The sequence below is a fragment of the Dermacentor variabilis genome, chromosome 10 (genome assembly GCF_050947875.1).
Source record: "Dermacentor variabilis isolate Ectoservices chromosome 10, ASM5094787v1, whole genome shotgun sequence".
NCBI classification, from domain to species: Eukaryota; Metazoa; Arthropoda; class Arachnida; order Ixodida; family Ixodidae; genus Dermacentor; species Dermacentor variabilis.
Genome location: NC_134577.1, coordinates 81,442,227 through 81,458,077, shown reverse-complemented (window position 1 = coordinate 81,458,077; position 15,851 = coordinate 81,442,227). Strand labels below are relative to the sequence as shown.

At 53.1% G+C, this 15,851-nt stretch overlaps 1 protein-coding gene across 1 annotated transcript in view; it reads right to left on the bottom strand.

The window, feature by feature from the left end:
- Window positions 1-14,763, bottom strand: part of LOC142560724 (uncharacterized) — a 114,177-nt gene extending 99,414 nt beyond the window's left edge. The window contains exon 1 of the mRNA XM_075673020.1: window positions 14,125-14,763. Within this exon, the coding sequence (XP_075529135.1) occupies window positions 14,125-14,206 (82 nt within the window). The 5' untranslated portion in view covers window positions 14,207-14,763. The remainder of the gene's footprint in view (window positions 1-14,124) is intronic.
- Window positions 14,764-15,851: the final 1,088 nt, after the last annotated feature.

Below are 15,851 nucleotides of genomic sequence, written 5' to 3'. Positions count from 1 at the left end.
CGCTCGCCCCGAGAAACCCGGCCGACCGAGTACGCGCGGTCCCTCGGACCCGCGGCAGCACCTCGCACCCGGCCGCATTGCCCGGGCGTCGGCATTCGTGAGCCTCGCTCGACACACTCGTGAAGTCGTTTGTTTCGCCCCGCGCTGCGCGAATTGCGTCACCGCGACGCGCATACTATGATACGCGCATGTGTTGGCCATTGTGTTTACACGAAGGGGAAAGAAAAAAAAACTGTTCGCACATCAGGAGGCGGCTTCTTCCTTATCGAGCTGCGACGATCGACGATTCCGGGGCGCCGTTATGCGGGCACCATTAGCGAGGAGATATCGAGGGTGAGGAGGTGTGGGGGAGGGAGGGAGGCGGCGGACGCTTTGTGAGTCGGAAGCAAAAGGCGGCCGGCTCTTTCAGAGAACGCGCTCGCATTGAATGCGATGGCTCGCAGCCTTTTGTGTCAGTCGGCCCGGCGGATGCATCACGGGTGGTGTCTGTGAGTGCGTTATGCGGCGCCACGGCGCCGAGAGAGAATCGGATCTCGCGAGATCTCGCGGGTTCGAGGCCGCGCGCGGCCTTGCTTTGTCGCATGAACCCTTGATGTCTTCGACGAACAGCGAGAGCACTGTTCCGATGCAACACCGCCGCCAAAGGAAATAACCGCGGTCGTCAGCAAATTACTTGACAGGAAAGAGCTACAGCTCTATTCGTTCAAGCAGCGTTGTACCAGTGGCCTAGCAGAGAAAGGGAGGCGGGGGAGGGAGGGGTCACGGCGCAGGTGAGACCCCCCCCCCTTCCATCACTATCCCGGTCCCGAGACAAGAAGGTGGCCCCACAGAAAAAAAAGAAAGAAAAAGAAAGAAAGACAACAAAAATTTGGCTATATGACTGCGCTGTACGACTCTCTTGTCATGCTTACGCAAGTGTTTCGGTGACCGTCTCTACACTCAGTTTCATGTGGATACGATACCGTTAGAGATAGCATGCGGGTTTGGGAGCAGTTTTGTCGCAAAACGATAGTCGTAATCAATCTTGCCTGCATTATCTTTAATGGCGCGCGCCCGCGATATTCTATACCAGGAACGTCGTACTGGATACACTGTAAACTGTTTTACACCCTTAAGGGTGCACAAGGGTGCAACTCGTTTTGTAAATCACACCCTCACACTTGCAAAGGTGTAAGGGTGTGAGTTATAGACAAATTCACGCCCTTATGCCCCCTTAAGGGAGTAAATTAGTTTGTAGAGTATAGCGTTTCAGCGCTTAGAAAGTTCTTGCAAACCTTCACATATATCGACCGTGCGCGACGAAGGCGCTGCAGTGCTCAGCAAAACCTGTACTGTTGCGTTATCTCAAGGAAAGTCCTCAAGGAAAGATACTTCAGCACACTGAACTCGGGGTTTATTGTTTATTAAATCACGAGATCGTAAAAAAATACGGGCCGCTAAACAAAGCGTTATCTTGCAGCGCCTCTCTAAGAATCGACGGCGCAGTTAATAAAACGGTCTATTCAAGTTTTACAGAACCGAAAGGCCACGCAAGCCCAGCCCGGTTATGCCGTGATGCTTTTCCCCGCAATGTGCAAATCGGCTCACGCGCTGTCCGCACGTATTGCACACACACACACACTTCCAAGCCGTTCCGCGCGGTCGCACTTGTACCGCGTCAAAAAAAAAAAAAACCATGTAATAATGATAAAAGTTCGCGAGCTGCCACAGAACCGCGCTCGTCAGATTCAAAGAAGAGCCGCACCGCGTGGTTCCATTAGCGCACGCATACACGAGCGCCGTATGTGTTACGTGGCCGGCGGCGATGCACAACGGGTGTCACGATGTGCCCGACTCTTTCTTTCTTTCTCGTGCACATCATTGCTTTCCTCCCCCGCGGCCACTTGCCGTCCATTGCACCCCTCGAATAGCGGATAAACGGAATGCGCCGGCTTCCTGAACGGCCGGCGTGCGAGGTTGTTCGCGCCTCCCACGCCGGCGCGGTGAAAGGCGCAGGACGTGACGGAGTCGTATAGAACAAAACCGCGCGTGCGCGCCCACGTCGAAGCCAAAGGCGTACCGCTGCCGCCGCCGCACCGGGAAAAAGTTCCACATCAAAGAGCGCGGAGGAGAGACAAGAGCGGTCGAGTGTGGAGCGATGTGTGCGTGTGTATAGAGCACATGGAAAGTGTATAAAAAGATGGTGAATCTTTTCCTTTTCATCTTCTTCTTTTCGTTTCTGTATAGATTTGCCGGCCGGGGTAAGACGTCATTTGCGCCCCGGCAACGAAGCATGCCTCGGCCTGCCCATGTGCGGTCGGATGAGAGAGATACGGCGACGACCTGCCCACGCGGTGCGGATGAGGAGGATAATTTTGCGTTCCTCAACACCCCGTGCAGTGTGTATATAGATGCACAAGGCAGTAGGTGCCGCTCCGGACTGCGTGAGAAAAGCGTGTTCTCTAAACTATACGCACGACCAAAGGAGCCGCCTGTTGGCCACTTCTCACACACGCCATTTCTCGTTACTTGTGTCACGTGTTTACAGGCGGTGCACGGGAACCGGAGGAATTGCCCATGCAGGGCAAGCGCTTCCAGCGTCGCGAAGAGGCGCTCGGAGAAAGGCGCACATGCAAGGCCCGTCTTTGTCAACGTTTGCGTGACTGCAGCGATGGAATGCGATATCAGCCGCGCAGTGTGCTTTTTGACTCGCCGATCGTTAAGATTTCCCGCGGAGATTTCAACAGGATGCGCGCTAAGGAAGATATTTGCGCCGATTCTCGTCGGCTTCTCGTGCCCTTCGTGAAGGAACGAGAGCGAGCGTGACAGTGCGCTTGACAGGCAACTCTAGCGTCGGAACGCGGACGCCTGCACGCCACATTCGAGCGAAAGGCGTCGTCGCCCCTCCCCCCCAACACCACCATCGTCTTCATCATCATCATCATCATCATAATCATCATCATCATCATCATACTATTTTATGTCCACTGCAGGACGAAGGCCTCTCCCTGCGATCTCCGATTACCCCTGTCGTGCGCCAACCGATTCCAACTAGCACCCGCAAATTTCCTAATTTCGTCGCCCCACCTAGTCTTCTGCGTCAGTGCGAAAGGTGCGAAGGGCGCCTTAGGCAATTTTCGTGGGTTCTGCCGGTGGGATTGTCGTCGCGTTTGTTGTCACATTTCCTTGGCCAGAAGTGGCCACGAAAATTCTGCCTGTCCGCGCCAAGGTTTCGATTCTGATGTTCGCAACGTGTCAGCTGCCGTCGTGCCGTCTCGCACCGTGTATTTGTCACCATTGTGGCTTTTTTTTCGTCGTGCCAACATCGTCCCGTTTGTTGCGCTATACGTCACCGTGTTTTCGTTCACCGCGGTTCTTTCCGTAGTCGTGCTACGCCACCGTCGTTATTACGTGCCTTGGTTATCGTCCTGCTGTGCACCACTTCATCATCATCGTAGTCGTTTCTGTAGACGCAGGTCTTTCCGACGTCGTCGTCATCTTGCATCGATCAGCGTCGCCGTGCTTTTAATCGCTGTCTTTATCGTGTCCTGCATCGTCTCATGCCTCCGTCGTCACTGCGGTAGAGTTCGTCGTTGTGCTACGTCATCGTCGTTATGCCTGCGTCATCAGTCGCGTTGCTGGCTTTTCAGTCGACGCACTCGTTGTTGCTGTCCGGATGTTGTTGCTCCGGACCAGCTATACTGTTGCTTTATTGTAAAAACCTCTGCGTCGCACTCCACAGTTTTGTTGTTTTCTATCGCGTACTTCCGTGAGCGAGGCCCACACTTCTCACCGACCACACACACACACTGGCGATAGGCGATTACTGTTGATTCCGGGACTGTTGCTTACAATCCTAATTCTCTTTTTTACCGGGAAAAAAAGATGGTTCAAAGAAAAACAAAGGATGGTTAACTAGCCTTGCAGAAATCCCGGCGACGATCCTCGTAACGGATCATCGAGCGCCGAATTACATAGAGCATTTGCATTAACGACGGCATTCGAAATTCGCATAATCCCGACACTGGAATGGCTCCAGCGATCTCGAACGGCGATTACCGACTGATCGGCGTCCCATTCACGTCCGCCTTAAAATTCCTTAGCGCCGCCGGCGAGGCAAACGCATTTCCGCGCGCCCCGAGCGCATCTATGATATATGGAAGGGAAGACAAATGACCGCAGCTACATTATGCACATCGGTACCCCTAGGCGTTTCCGAGGGCTCCCAAAGGGATAGGAAAGAGAGAGAGAGAGAGAGAGAGAAATTGTGGCGTGCAGCACAAGAAAGAGAGAAAGCATAGCGTCCAGCGCATGAAATAGAGAGAGGGAAAGGCTGGCGTCTAGTGCAAGATAGATAGATAGATAGATAGATAGATAGATAGATAGATAGATAGATAGATAGATAGATAGACGAAATATACAGATCCCGCGCACTGTGAGAAGCGGGTGGACGCGAAGTTTCTTGGACCTTATTAACGCGTTGACGTTACGCGATGTTACATTAACGTAGGCACTGCGTCATGTTATGAAGTCGCCATGTTTACGTAATACAGGTCCCTACGTTGACGTCACGTGTGCGATCACATTGCCTGTCTTGTTGTTACTTTTTTTTTATTGACACGAATAAACAAGGAGACGTTGGCATCGAGAGATTGTGCCGGGCGCTCCTTTTCACGTATTACGAACGTGGAGAAAGGGACCCCAAATGCAGCAGAGATAGAGAAAAGAAACGCATTACAAATAAAAATGGGCATTACGACAAAATTCTCAGAGTACGAAGAGCAAGAACCACAGAGAGAAGAAACACGGCTTACAAATGTTGCAAACACTAGACGACCCCTACAGACAGATATGTACACGTCACAATTTGACTGCGTTGAAGCATTACACACAACAACCACCGAACACAACTCTGGGGGCTTCCCGTGCTGAAATGGAGCGCAGTGGAACCGCGTTCACCACTCGAGCAAGGTTACCGTATGTAAAGGTCGCGCGGCTTCGTCCTGCGAGCGAATCGCATACCAACGGCGCGCGCATACCGTAAAAGTCGAGGAGCCTACGTCGCCGTGCTTGTGGCTTGCGCACTCATCAACTACTACGGGGCCACACGGACGCAACCGGGAATTGCTCTAGCGCGGTACGAAAAGCCCGTGTAGCTAATGCGCGCGAGCGGCAGCACGCATAGCGTTCCGGGTTGGCGAGCCCGGCGGCGGCCTACCGCGTGCCGAATTACCGCGAGATCCCGCTTACAGCGAGCTACCGCTTACAGCGAGCGGACCCCTTCGCAGTTGACAAACAGGGAGCTGGCTGCCCGGAGGAATTCTGTTGTGGAACTGAGCAAACTCCGCCCGTGTTGTCGAATATGCCGTCACGTTGCCGTTTTTGAGCCAGTAGAGGTGGGGGGGGGGGGGGGGGAGAGGGAGTGCCTGCGGGTGACCTGTGAGTCAATCACAGCAGCGAAGATTGGGATGATTCAGCAATACGGCGGCGCATTTGGCATACAGAGTAACCTGCGCCCCAGGAATGCTTCTTGCTTTGCCCACTGGGATAGTCCGCGAAATTTTAGTTCGTGGCAATTAAAGGTGCCGCAGTATTATGGTGCGGCAGCACAGAAAAGCCTGCTTGCGCGCATATTTCGAGCTGCTTTGATGGGCGGCTAACGCGATTTTCCCGGATTTTCGGCCAACTCCGAAATAACGGTTTAGCAGCGAGTCGGACGGCCTCGTCGCGTCTTCGTTCTCCCTCTGTTGGCTGTTCGGTATTGCCCAGTTTCGCCGAAGACGATGCCAACTCACCCAGTTAGCTTCTTCTACTTCGAAATTTTGACATCTGTTTCTTTTGCCCCTCCGGGGGGGTGGGGGGGTGGAGGGCAAGTTGGCCTTTCGTTGGATTAGCGTAATGCGCGGGTCCTTACGGTATGCAGACCTGTTGCGCGCGCGCCTCTTTGCGTGCGTGCGTGTCTGCACGGAACCAAAACCACTCCGCAGCTTACGGTATGCGTTCTCATCGCGCCTGCCCCGGCCTGCTACACGCACCTCTGAGTGAAGAGCGCGCGGTACCGCTAGAGAGAGAGGGGAGTCGCGCCCGCGGGGATTGCTTTGACCCGCCCGCTTGACCCCCCCAACTCACCCCCCTCCCCCTCCGCCTTCTCCGAGATGAAATATCGCGGACCGCTCTCTCGGAGCGGCACCCGTCTGACGGCGCTCTGTATACCGTGCCGCGTCTCGTATACGGTCTTGCATTTAATTAAAATTAAGCCTCCCCCCCCCCCCGGCGTCCTTGACGCTTCGCGCGCGGCTGTAGTATAGATTCGTACTTATATCGCGAGAGGAAAACATGGCGTTGCAATCGTGCAACCTGCGTGGGAAACAATTTCTTAACAGTCTGCGCAGACGTGTTGTCCTTTTGAGGAAGTGTGAACAGTCAAGAGTGTGACGAGAAGTCATACTCTTGACTTTCTTCTTCCCCGCCTATTAAATAAAGGTGCCTATACCCTGAAAATAAAACCCTTAAAAGAGACACTAGGAAGCGTCAGACTGCATTTAATGAATTATAATACTCGCTCGACGAAACATTCTTATATATACATGTATATACACACGTGAACTGCTGCCATAGCTGCCATACGTGAACGCAGCTAGAAAAAAAAAATGATGCGTCCGGCATTCTTGATTATTATTACGTTTTGTGACCAACGTAGTCGCACCTAAACCGTTATAGCTATACGGTGCCAGTAAAATTTCTTCCCCGTGACATGACCACGATAACAACGTAAATAACGTCGGGCTCGTCATTTTTCGAGACCAACTTCAGTTAGTATCAAATTTTTAAAAATCTTAAAAGTGTTTCCAAAACATACACGCCTTGCCGTCTCAATTGACGTTCGCTAGTCCCCGTGCACGGCAGCTTAGTGCCCTCATCTCTGCGCACTGTCATCCTTTGTTTATGTGCGGGTATCGCGGTGTATACATAGTTTCGACAACTTCGAAAAAAAAATATGCTTACGACTATGCACGCGTACGCTTGTTCTCGGTATACCGCAGTTCGATGAGCGATAAATCTTGAGAAAGAGGCGATCTGAAGTCCGCGGCCGTGGCCACACGTCGGGGCATTTCCGCGCGCGCGCGCGCGGGTTTTCCGGAGCGAGCTTCGCGGAAAAACCACGCGGATCGATTCGTACATACGCCACGACCGACGCGTATCTCGACCGGGTGATAAAAGATGGCCTCTGTTACCAATCCGTGCATTAATATTTTTTTTTTCACTTTCTCCGCTTCGCAGTAGCCTCGCCAATACGTACCTTCTTTTCAGTGCGCGTGCGACGACACTGTGCCTTACGCCAGCTATTAAATTAAGATTAGATTATACGGTTTTACGTGTCAAAACCACGATCTAGTTATGAGGCATGCCGTAATTGGCAAACTCTAGATTAATTTTGACCACCTGGGAGTCCTTTAACGTTGCACCTAAATCTAAGCGCACGCAGGTGGTTTCGCAGTTCGCCTCCCCCATCGAAATGCGGCCGCCGTGGCCGGGATTCGATCCCGCGACCTCGTGCTTAACAGCCCAACACAGTAGCCACCAAGCAACCGCGGCGGGTGCTGTTGACTTTCCGATGTTGCCAATAAATGAATACGACCTGTATTAAGACACGAAGCTGACTCCCACAACCGCAACGCATCAGAGTCCAAGGAGGCGACACCTAGAGATTTAAAGGCAAATCCCAGAGGAAGCACGTCGTTCCAGAGCGCAGTGATTACGAGCCTGCACCGGGGCGCGCATCCTTCGCATGTGTTACCGCGTGATCGCAGCACCTGTTGAGAACGTGAAAACCGTACACGTGTTTTACTGCGATTTCGTTTTCGAGTGCTCTTTTTCCGCGACAGACATTTTCCCTGGAAGTATGTTAAAGAGAAAAAAAGAAACAAAACAAGGAAACAGCCGTTCATTCTCGCGAGTGACGTGGTAGTTCCCTCTCCTCCTCAAGCAGGTCGTCTCTCTCTCTCTCTCTCTCCCAGGCACACATACAGAGAGAGTGAGAGATTGAGATGCGCACGCATGCGCACACAGACAAAACACACGTCCAGACGAGAGACCATGGCACGGATTGCCCCCGCACTACAGCTACCCACGCAGCAAGGAACGCGGACGCGCGACTTTTTTTTTTTTCTCCTATACCAGCGAACGAGGAAGGAAGGAATGGGAAGGAAAAAAGAAACACGTTGAACCCGCCACCGCGCTCTTCCCACGTAGTCGGGAGAAATTCTGCGCGCGTTATAATAATCCGCGTAGACCGGCGACATTTCTTTTTCTTCTTCTTCTTCTTTCTTTTTTTTTTTTTTTTGTCGTCCGGCACAGCTTCCCGGGCGTTTAGTCACGCCTTCGTTAAGAACGCGGGCACGAACAACGCGGGCACGAACGCTCGAGAGACTACTACTGCCAGCTATAGTGTTCTGCCCACGCGGGAAAAAAAATTATATAAAAATAAAATGCGGCAAGTTTTCCGCGCTACCGTTACACGCTCCTTGCTCGCCCTGTTTTCATATAGCAGAACCCCCGGAATATCCAGCAGAGAGAGAGAGAAACTTGAATACGCTCCAACAGCACGGTACGTAGTTTTCAGCAATGTTAAAGGCACAATTATAAAAAAAAAACGCCTTATCTAATTTAGATCCCCAGTGAAGTATACTTTCAATGCTTTAAGTGCATTTTACCAATAGCGGAAAGAGAGATATCTCTGTAGCGGGGAAAGCACAGGCAAACCTTTATGTTTTCGTTTATTTATTCAACTCCGCCCTGCATCATGAATGGTTGCAGCTGAAAGGATATCGGTTGCGCCTCGATGGGTGCCCCCGCTGATGAGAAATAAATAAATCGTGGGGTTTTAACGATCCGAAACTCCACGGTGCCTCGTGGGGGACGCCAGTAGTGGAGAGGTCTTTATTTAATGAGATCATTATGACCACGCAACGACGTTAAAGTCAGGATTTCTCTCGCTTGGGCGCCCCCGCCGCGTTCGGACTTTGGGAGTTCAGTTCGCTAAATCGGCGAACAACGGGCTACATAGTAGTTGCTAAGATTTTTTTCAATAACGAGGAGCGCCTATCTTAATTGCGATCGAATTTCGCCAAGGCGCCTCTTTTTCAGACCCTCGTTTCTTTACTTATTTCGTTTTATTTATTTTTTCGCTCGCTTGCTCGTTCACTCGAACGTTCCAAGAAAGCGCTGGAGGAAAAATGAAAAGAATGCCGGCCAACGCGGCAAGGTGCAACAACGTCCGACGACGCGCCGCCTCTCTGACCCAGTGAACGCGTGAGCAACCTGGCTGTGACTCATGGCAGGTGACCGCCAAGTATATGCGCGTACATACCGCGTTTGCATGCAAATTTCCCGTCGCCTTATTTCGCGAGCTACACACGCGCAGAAAAAGCGCGTGTCCTCCTCCTCGGCGAAAGCAAGTCTAGGTATCGAGCGGATACGTCGCGCAACCGTGGCGAAAGCAGTGACGCTTTGGGATTTTCCGCCGCGTCATCGTGTATGTCAAATATTCGTGGTATGCGCGGCTCTCAAATGTTGCAGCGAGCACCAGTTCTCGGTGCAATGCGCATTTATCCTGGCAGTATACAAACAACACCCTCGACGCCGTTTTTCCTGTTCCATGGTAGATAAAAAAGAAAACTAAAAAGGACCTTATCTATGGTACCTTCTTTCTGTACCGTGAAGGAGGATGTGGTGTTAATATACGTTTGACTTCACCAGTGAGAATTTAAAAAAAGAAACGGATATATATATACTCTTGGAGGATTGTACTCGGAGAATGCGAGCAAACTTGAAAGTAGAAAAAAAATCGAGAAGCAGACATAGACAAAGCGACAGGAAGGCGACTGGACTAACAACTGGACTTCATTCATGAAAACGAGCGATGGCTCGCCGAGCGTAGTGTGGGCCTCGCAACGAGCTCGCCGAGATTCGGCATCGAGTGAGACGGCAGTTTTTACGAGCGTCCGCTCGTGTGCCTTTGACACGTGTTCGTGGCCAGACTACGACATCCGCTTGTGGCCAGTCTATACGCGCACTCGACTGCAAAATGCCTACAGTCCGGGGCGTCTTCGCAGTCATGGAGCACAAGCCTGCTATTCGTAATTCTAGATTGTACTAGTATACGCGAACAACTTGTCGTCGATAACGTTTTAGCGGCTACAATAAGAAAGAGTGCCGGGAAATTCTGAGTTATCCTGAGCAGATCCGGGCGTCTGTAAACTTTTGCAGTCGATTGTAAACACACCTCTCTCTTCTACTGAAAGGGACATATTAAACAGGAATATCAAGTTGTGCTGCGATTCTCAGCGCGGAATTCGAGTAAACGAAGCCGGGCTTTCGTTTCATCCATTCGGAATTGATTCCGTACCGCCGATGATATATGTAAGTGCAGTGCTGAAAGAAGACTTAACGCGTCTGAACTCATTCAGCGTCGCCGCTTGGTGCATCTTCGATACACGCGTGTGGCTTGCCTTGGCTCGAGCCTGCTCGACGAAGAGATCGAACACCTATAACCGAGGTGTCCCAGCCTACGCTGGCGGCTTCTGAGCAGGCCATGCCAGCCGCGATGTGCAGCACGTATCGTGCGACCCTAAAAGACAATAGACGAGACGATACGCGCGTGATCCGTCTCCACCGTGCGCGCTCTATTCTCGGCACATAGTAGCAATTTTTACGTAACCGCGACGAGCAGGCGTTGTGACATGAAAGAAAGAAAGAGAAGCCCGGATCGAATACGCGCGCGCTCTCGCTCGAGACTTGCACACACACGCCAGCGACGGCGCGAGAACACGTTCTCCGAGGATGGGCGGTGCGGGACGGACGGGCAAGTTTGTCTGGCGGCGACGACGAGGACGACTTCCCAGCGGTCACGACTCGATGCGAGAGGCGGGCTGCTCGGCGGAGCTTGGTGCTCTTTCTCTCCCCCTACTTTCATTCCCTACCCCCTGTGCAGCGCGGTTGAGGTGTCCTCTGCTGAGAGACAGTTACTGCGCTGCACTTTACCCCAACCTTTCCTTCCAATATTCAAGAATCTCCTTCTCTCTCTCTCTCCGTTGCCGGGCGCTGTGCGACCACTCGATCGCCGACAGCTGGGCCAGCACCGCACGTCAAGGTGTCCATCCGCTGCGGCGGGGCGGGACGAATAGAGAGGTTTAGCGTACCGTTATATGTTGCCTTCGCCACCACCTGGCAGGCTTGGACGTCCCGCAGGTAGGCCGCGCCAGGTGCGAGCGCGCGCGTAGCGCGGCGTGGATTATGGTAGCCGCGCAGCTGGCGGAGACGGCAGCGGAATGCTAAAACTCTCTAGTGAATATCGAAAAAGAGAGAGAGAGAGAGACGTTCCTCGTAAGACGGGGCCCCGAAGGGATCAACACTAGGACGAAGAAAAAAATAAAAAAAGAACGGGACGTCGACGGATGCCAACGTTTCGACGAGCGCACTCTTCTTCGTCAGGGCAGCAGCTGCTAACCTCGCCTGCAGGCTTCCGCGACCCGCCTTGTTCCGACTACCGTTGTTCGCTTCCAGCGAGTGTGACTCAAAATACAGCAGCGACGACTACGCCGTCCGCAACAAGTGGAAGCCGGTCTACGTTTACTACACACCGCGCGCCCGGATAAACTCGGGTTGAAACGCTCCGGAGGCGACCACGCGCATCTTTTTTTTTTCCGCAAGTCGGAAGGCGACGCACCGCATTCCGGGGCGGTGGGAATGAAGCGACGGACGAGCGGGGTTGGGGGGTCAACGAGTGGGGGTCAAGTCAGCCGGCCGCCGCTTTTCCCTCCCCCCGCCTCTCCTCCTCCCTCCCGTATCTCTTTCCCCACTCGATTTCAAGGCGAAGTGGTGTTGAAGGGCCTGTCGAGTGAGTCACACCAGATGAAAAACCGCGGCGGTGGTGGCAGGTGCGCTTGATTCACATAGTGCGCGCGTCCGCGGACCCCCACCCCCCCCTCCCCCCTCGCGTCGATTGCATCACCCGCGGGCGCGCTGATTGGGGTGATGATGCATGCGTTGTAGCGGCATGCGAGCTTGGTAGGAAAAAGAACACGAAAACAAGCCGGACGAGGACGACGATTCTTATTTTACTTTCTAACAAGAGGAGCTGCGGCGAAATCCCGGAGCTTTGATAGATCCGCGTTGTCGCATTCGCGATCGAACATTGCTTTGAGAAAAAAGATCGAGGAGACGTTTGGCAGAGGTCTCAATAGTATACTAAGTGCAAACACACACACACAGAGAAAAAGAAGAAGCTGCTCGCTGGATTAGATTTGATAACAAAACGCATGAATGCTTGTCGGACATATATAGGGTGTCCCAGCTAGTGTTAGCCAAGCTGTTCAAAGAAAAAAGAAAAGATTAACAAGTTGCGATGCGAGGTACGATGATGAGACCTACAATGTCCGGTCGTCAGAGGTCTGACGGCTGAACAACTAAGACGTTAGAATCGTATACCGCACCGCGTTCTTTTTTTTTCTTTACTTTTTAAATCTTAAAACACGCACGTTCACCTTGCCGCAAGCGGTCATATATGCCAGTTCACCTCAAGAACCGTAGCAGCGCTTTTGTGGCTTTGCGTATCGCATACGAGCGAGGCCATAGTCCCAGGATAGACCGTACTCGAACCTTTCTTTTTTTTTTTTTTGGTTAACTACCCAAGAACTGTTCCGAAAACAGGCCTGGCCAGGTAAGTTCCCTAAAGCTGTCCAGAGGGAGCTTTCGCCGGAACACGCCACGAGGAAGTGTGCATAAGACAGTCCTGGTACACGTAGCGCACCGAAGCGGAGTTGTGAAGTACGGGAACAAAGGCGAGGCCTTGTGTGTAGTCAAGACGCTCGCATATTGCGAACCGCGCGCTAGAGAACTTTCACTGCAGGAAAGTGGACCGCACACTGCAGCGGGGAAGGCTAGTAAACACGCGAGCCGAAAATAAAACTGGACAACGATGGCTCGAACACACACACACCTTTCGTCTCGAAACCACCACATGCGGTGTGACGATTTTGCTTCCGACCCATTTTTTATCGGCAATGTGTCGAGGTCCTTGTAAGCAGAACCACTTCTGCACACACTGCTATCCTTCGGCGGCGGCTTGTCAGTGGAACGGCATGGCTAGACCTGGCTACAGACGCGCGCTGTCCTCGAAAACGTAACACAGGACACGGTGACGCAGAAAGTTACTTGCCACTTTTTTTTTTCTTTTACATATTGTCAATAAAGCCCACCGCAGTGGCTCATGGTAATGGCGCTTGTGCTGCTGAGTACGTTTGAATGTCCCCGTTTCAATATCTGTGCATGTGACGCGCATGGATGATTCAGCCTTTGATTGCGTCCTGTTTCTTCAGAAAGTGGTGCGATGAAGTTAGGTCATCTGCAGGTGAATAGATGGAATCAGCTGACGGATGACAAGCGTAACTAGAGATCTCCGAGAGACCTCACTGGACTTCAGATTGAGTTGGTATTGTTCCAGGGTGGAGAAATGCAGAAACAAATAGAAAGTGAAAATATGTATTTTTCTTTTTTTTTGTTACGTGTCTTCCTTGTACTTAATTTTTTTTACCCATATGGTGTGTGATTTGCATAATTGTTGCGTCATTCCGCTGGCACCTCTGCGGCTCACTTGAAAAGCATGGTATCCTTTCAAGTAGCGCATTTTGTTTGCTGATTAGGGAGAGTTCTGCGATTATGACTCGAAAAGTTAACGTCGTCCAGCTGTCGCCTCGGAGATACATTTTTCTACGCGAGTGCATCGTTATCAGCTGTTGATATCCCGAACGATTAGCAAAACAAACCAGCGGTTCTAACTATTGCAGACTCATATGATACCTACGCTTGAACACAGGCCAGACTGACAACTCCGCATGATGCTTTGTGAATACTTTTCGTACGGCAATGTAAGCCGTTAAGGATTTCTTGCTGTTAATACTGCTGTGAACATTGAAGGGACGGACTGAACAGAGACACGTCAAATAATAAAAGCGTCATCCAAGGGCAATGAATCGCCAGACCCACCGAGCTCGCTTCGTCCAGAACGAGAGCGAGTCCGCGCGCGGAACTGAGGTCGAACGAGACATCACACCTCACTTGGAAGCGACTGCGAAAGAGACTCACCTTCGCGGAATACGAAGAGGATAAGCTGCAGAACGGCCAGTCGCAGCGACGACGACAGCATCATGGCCCGCGTTGAAGCCATCCCTCGCCTTCAGAGAAGTGTCAAAGTCGCTGGCAGTGGTAGAACGACAGCGCGAGGCATGAACAGCCGCCGCACACGGCCCACCTGTTCGACGCACCGAACACACACTGACCACGGCAGCGGGGTCCGTTTCACGAGCACAATCCGCGCGACAACACTCTCCGGGTAATCCCGTCGACTGTCGCCCACGTCAGCGAAGTCCAGGCTACGCGATTTCTCACGCTTTTTCGGGAATCCCGACGTCGTCTGCTGACGAACTTCGGGTAGCAGACGACACTCGCAGCGACGCGGACGGCGTCCGCACAAGCTCCAGAACAGCGCGTCAGTCGCGGCTTGACTTCTGCTTCTTTTTCTTCTTCCCTGCCGCCCAGCACGCGTCGAACCGACCAACTGGCGGACAGATCAATCAATCCAGCGAAACTTCCGCTGCAACTCGGAATGATGACCGCCGCGGAAACGGAGGTCGTCGAAGACGGCGAGACACCGCTGCGCCACGTGCCGGCGGGAGACGAGCGGAGTCGACGAGCGTAGCCTGTTTCTGCGTCTACCTCCGGCGACGTCGGAGGCCTGAATGAGCCGGCCAGGCTAGAGAAGAGAGGGGGGTCCCGGGGGGGTGTGGGGGGGGGGGAGTTGCGTGTGTGTGGTGGCGGGGCGAGGGGGAAAGTCGGTCTGCGGACGGGACCGGCCCGCAAGCGGCTCGGGTGTTGTGGTGGTGGGGCGCTACGGCGAGTTTTCGCGAGCGACCGTGCGTGCGTTTGTTTCGCTTCCTCGCAAGCACGAAGAAGAGGAGGAGAAGGCGAACGAGAGGAAGGGGGAATACGCTGGTGGGGAGGCAGGAAGAGATAGAGGAAACCGAGGGAAAGGACGCGTCCTCCGGGCGAGGAGGCGGAATCTCGAAAACCCACATGCGTCTGAAAAGAAGTTCCAGCTGGAGAGAGTTGTGCGTGCGTGTGTGCGCAGCACTTCTCGTTTCTCCGTGCGTCCGAATGCTCCCGCTCTTGCCGCTCTCCTTCGGTCGGTCGCTTCCCGAGCCTCCTTCCAGTTGCCTTGTGTGCCGGCTCTCTTGGCTTCGCGCAGTTTTGCGTGTGTGGTCGTCTCGGCAGGTCCGCTTGTCTGCCCGAGACCGGCCGGCCCAGGTCCGGAGAAGAAGAAAAGTCTCTGGTTTCGGGCAGAAGACGCCGCCCGGAAACCGGGAAGGAACAAAGAGCACCACACCGTCCTTTCCTGCCCTCCACTCTCTTTCATTCTTCTTTTCTTTCTCTCTCGAGGTGACCGAAGAGATAGAGCTGGAGTCGTAAATAGGGATAGATCGGCACCCTCCACCCCTCCTCTTTTCCTCGGTAGGTGGTGTCGTTCGGCGCACCTCTCGTCGCTCCTGATGCTTACGATGCCAGCCGCGCATGCCGGTAATTCGCTCGCTGCACGCAAGTCGGCGCTGCTGCGGCCGCCCTCCCCTCTCGCCTCCCTGGCTGCGTTTGGTTTGGCGCATTTCGACTCGCCTTATTATGTGCGTGTCCGAGACGAAGCAGTCGACGACGGCGCAGAGCGCCTCAGGCGAAGCGGGGCTTGTATTCGCGCTGACTGGCGAGATGGAGTGGTCGGTATCGTTTGTCAAAGGAGATGCTTGTTTTTGCCGCTGCTGCGT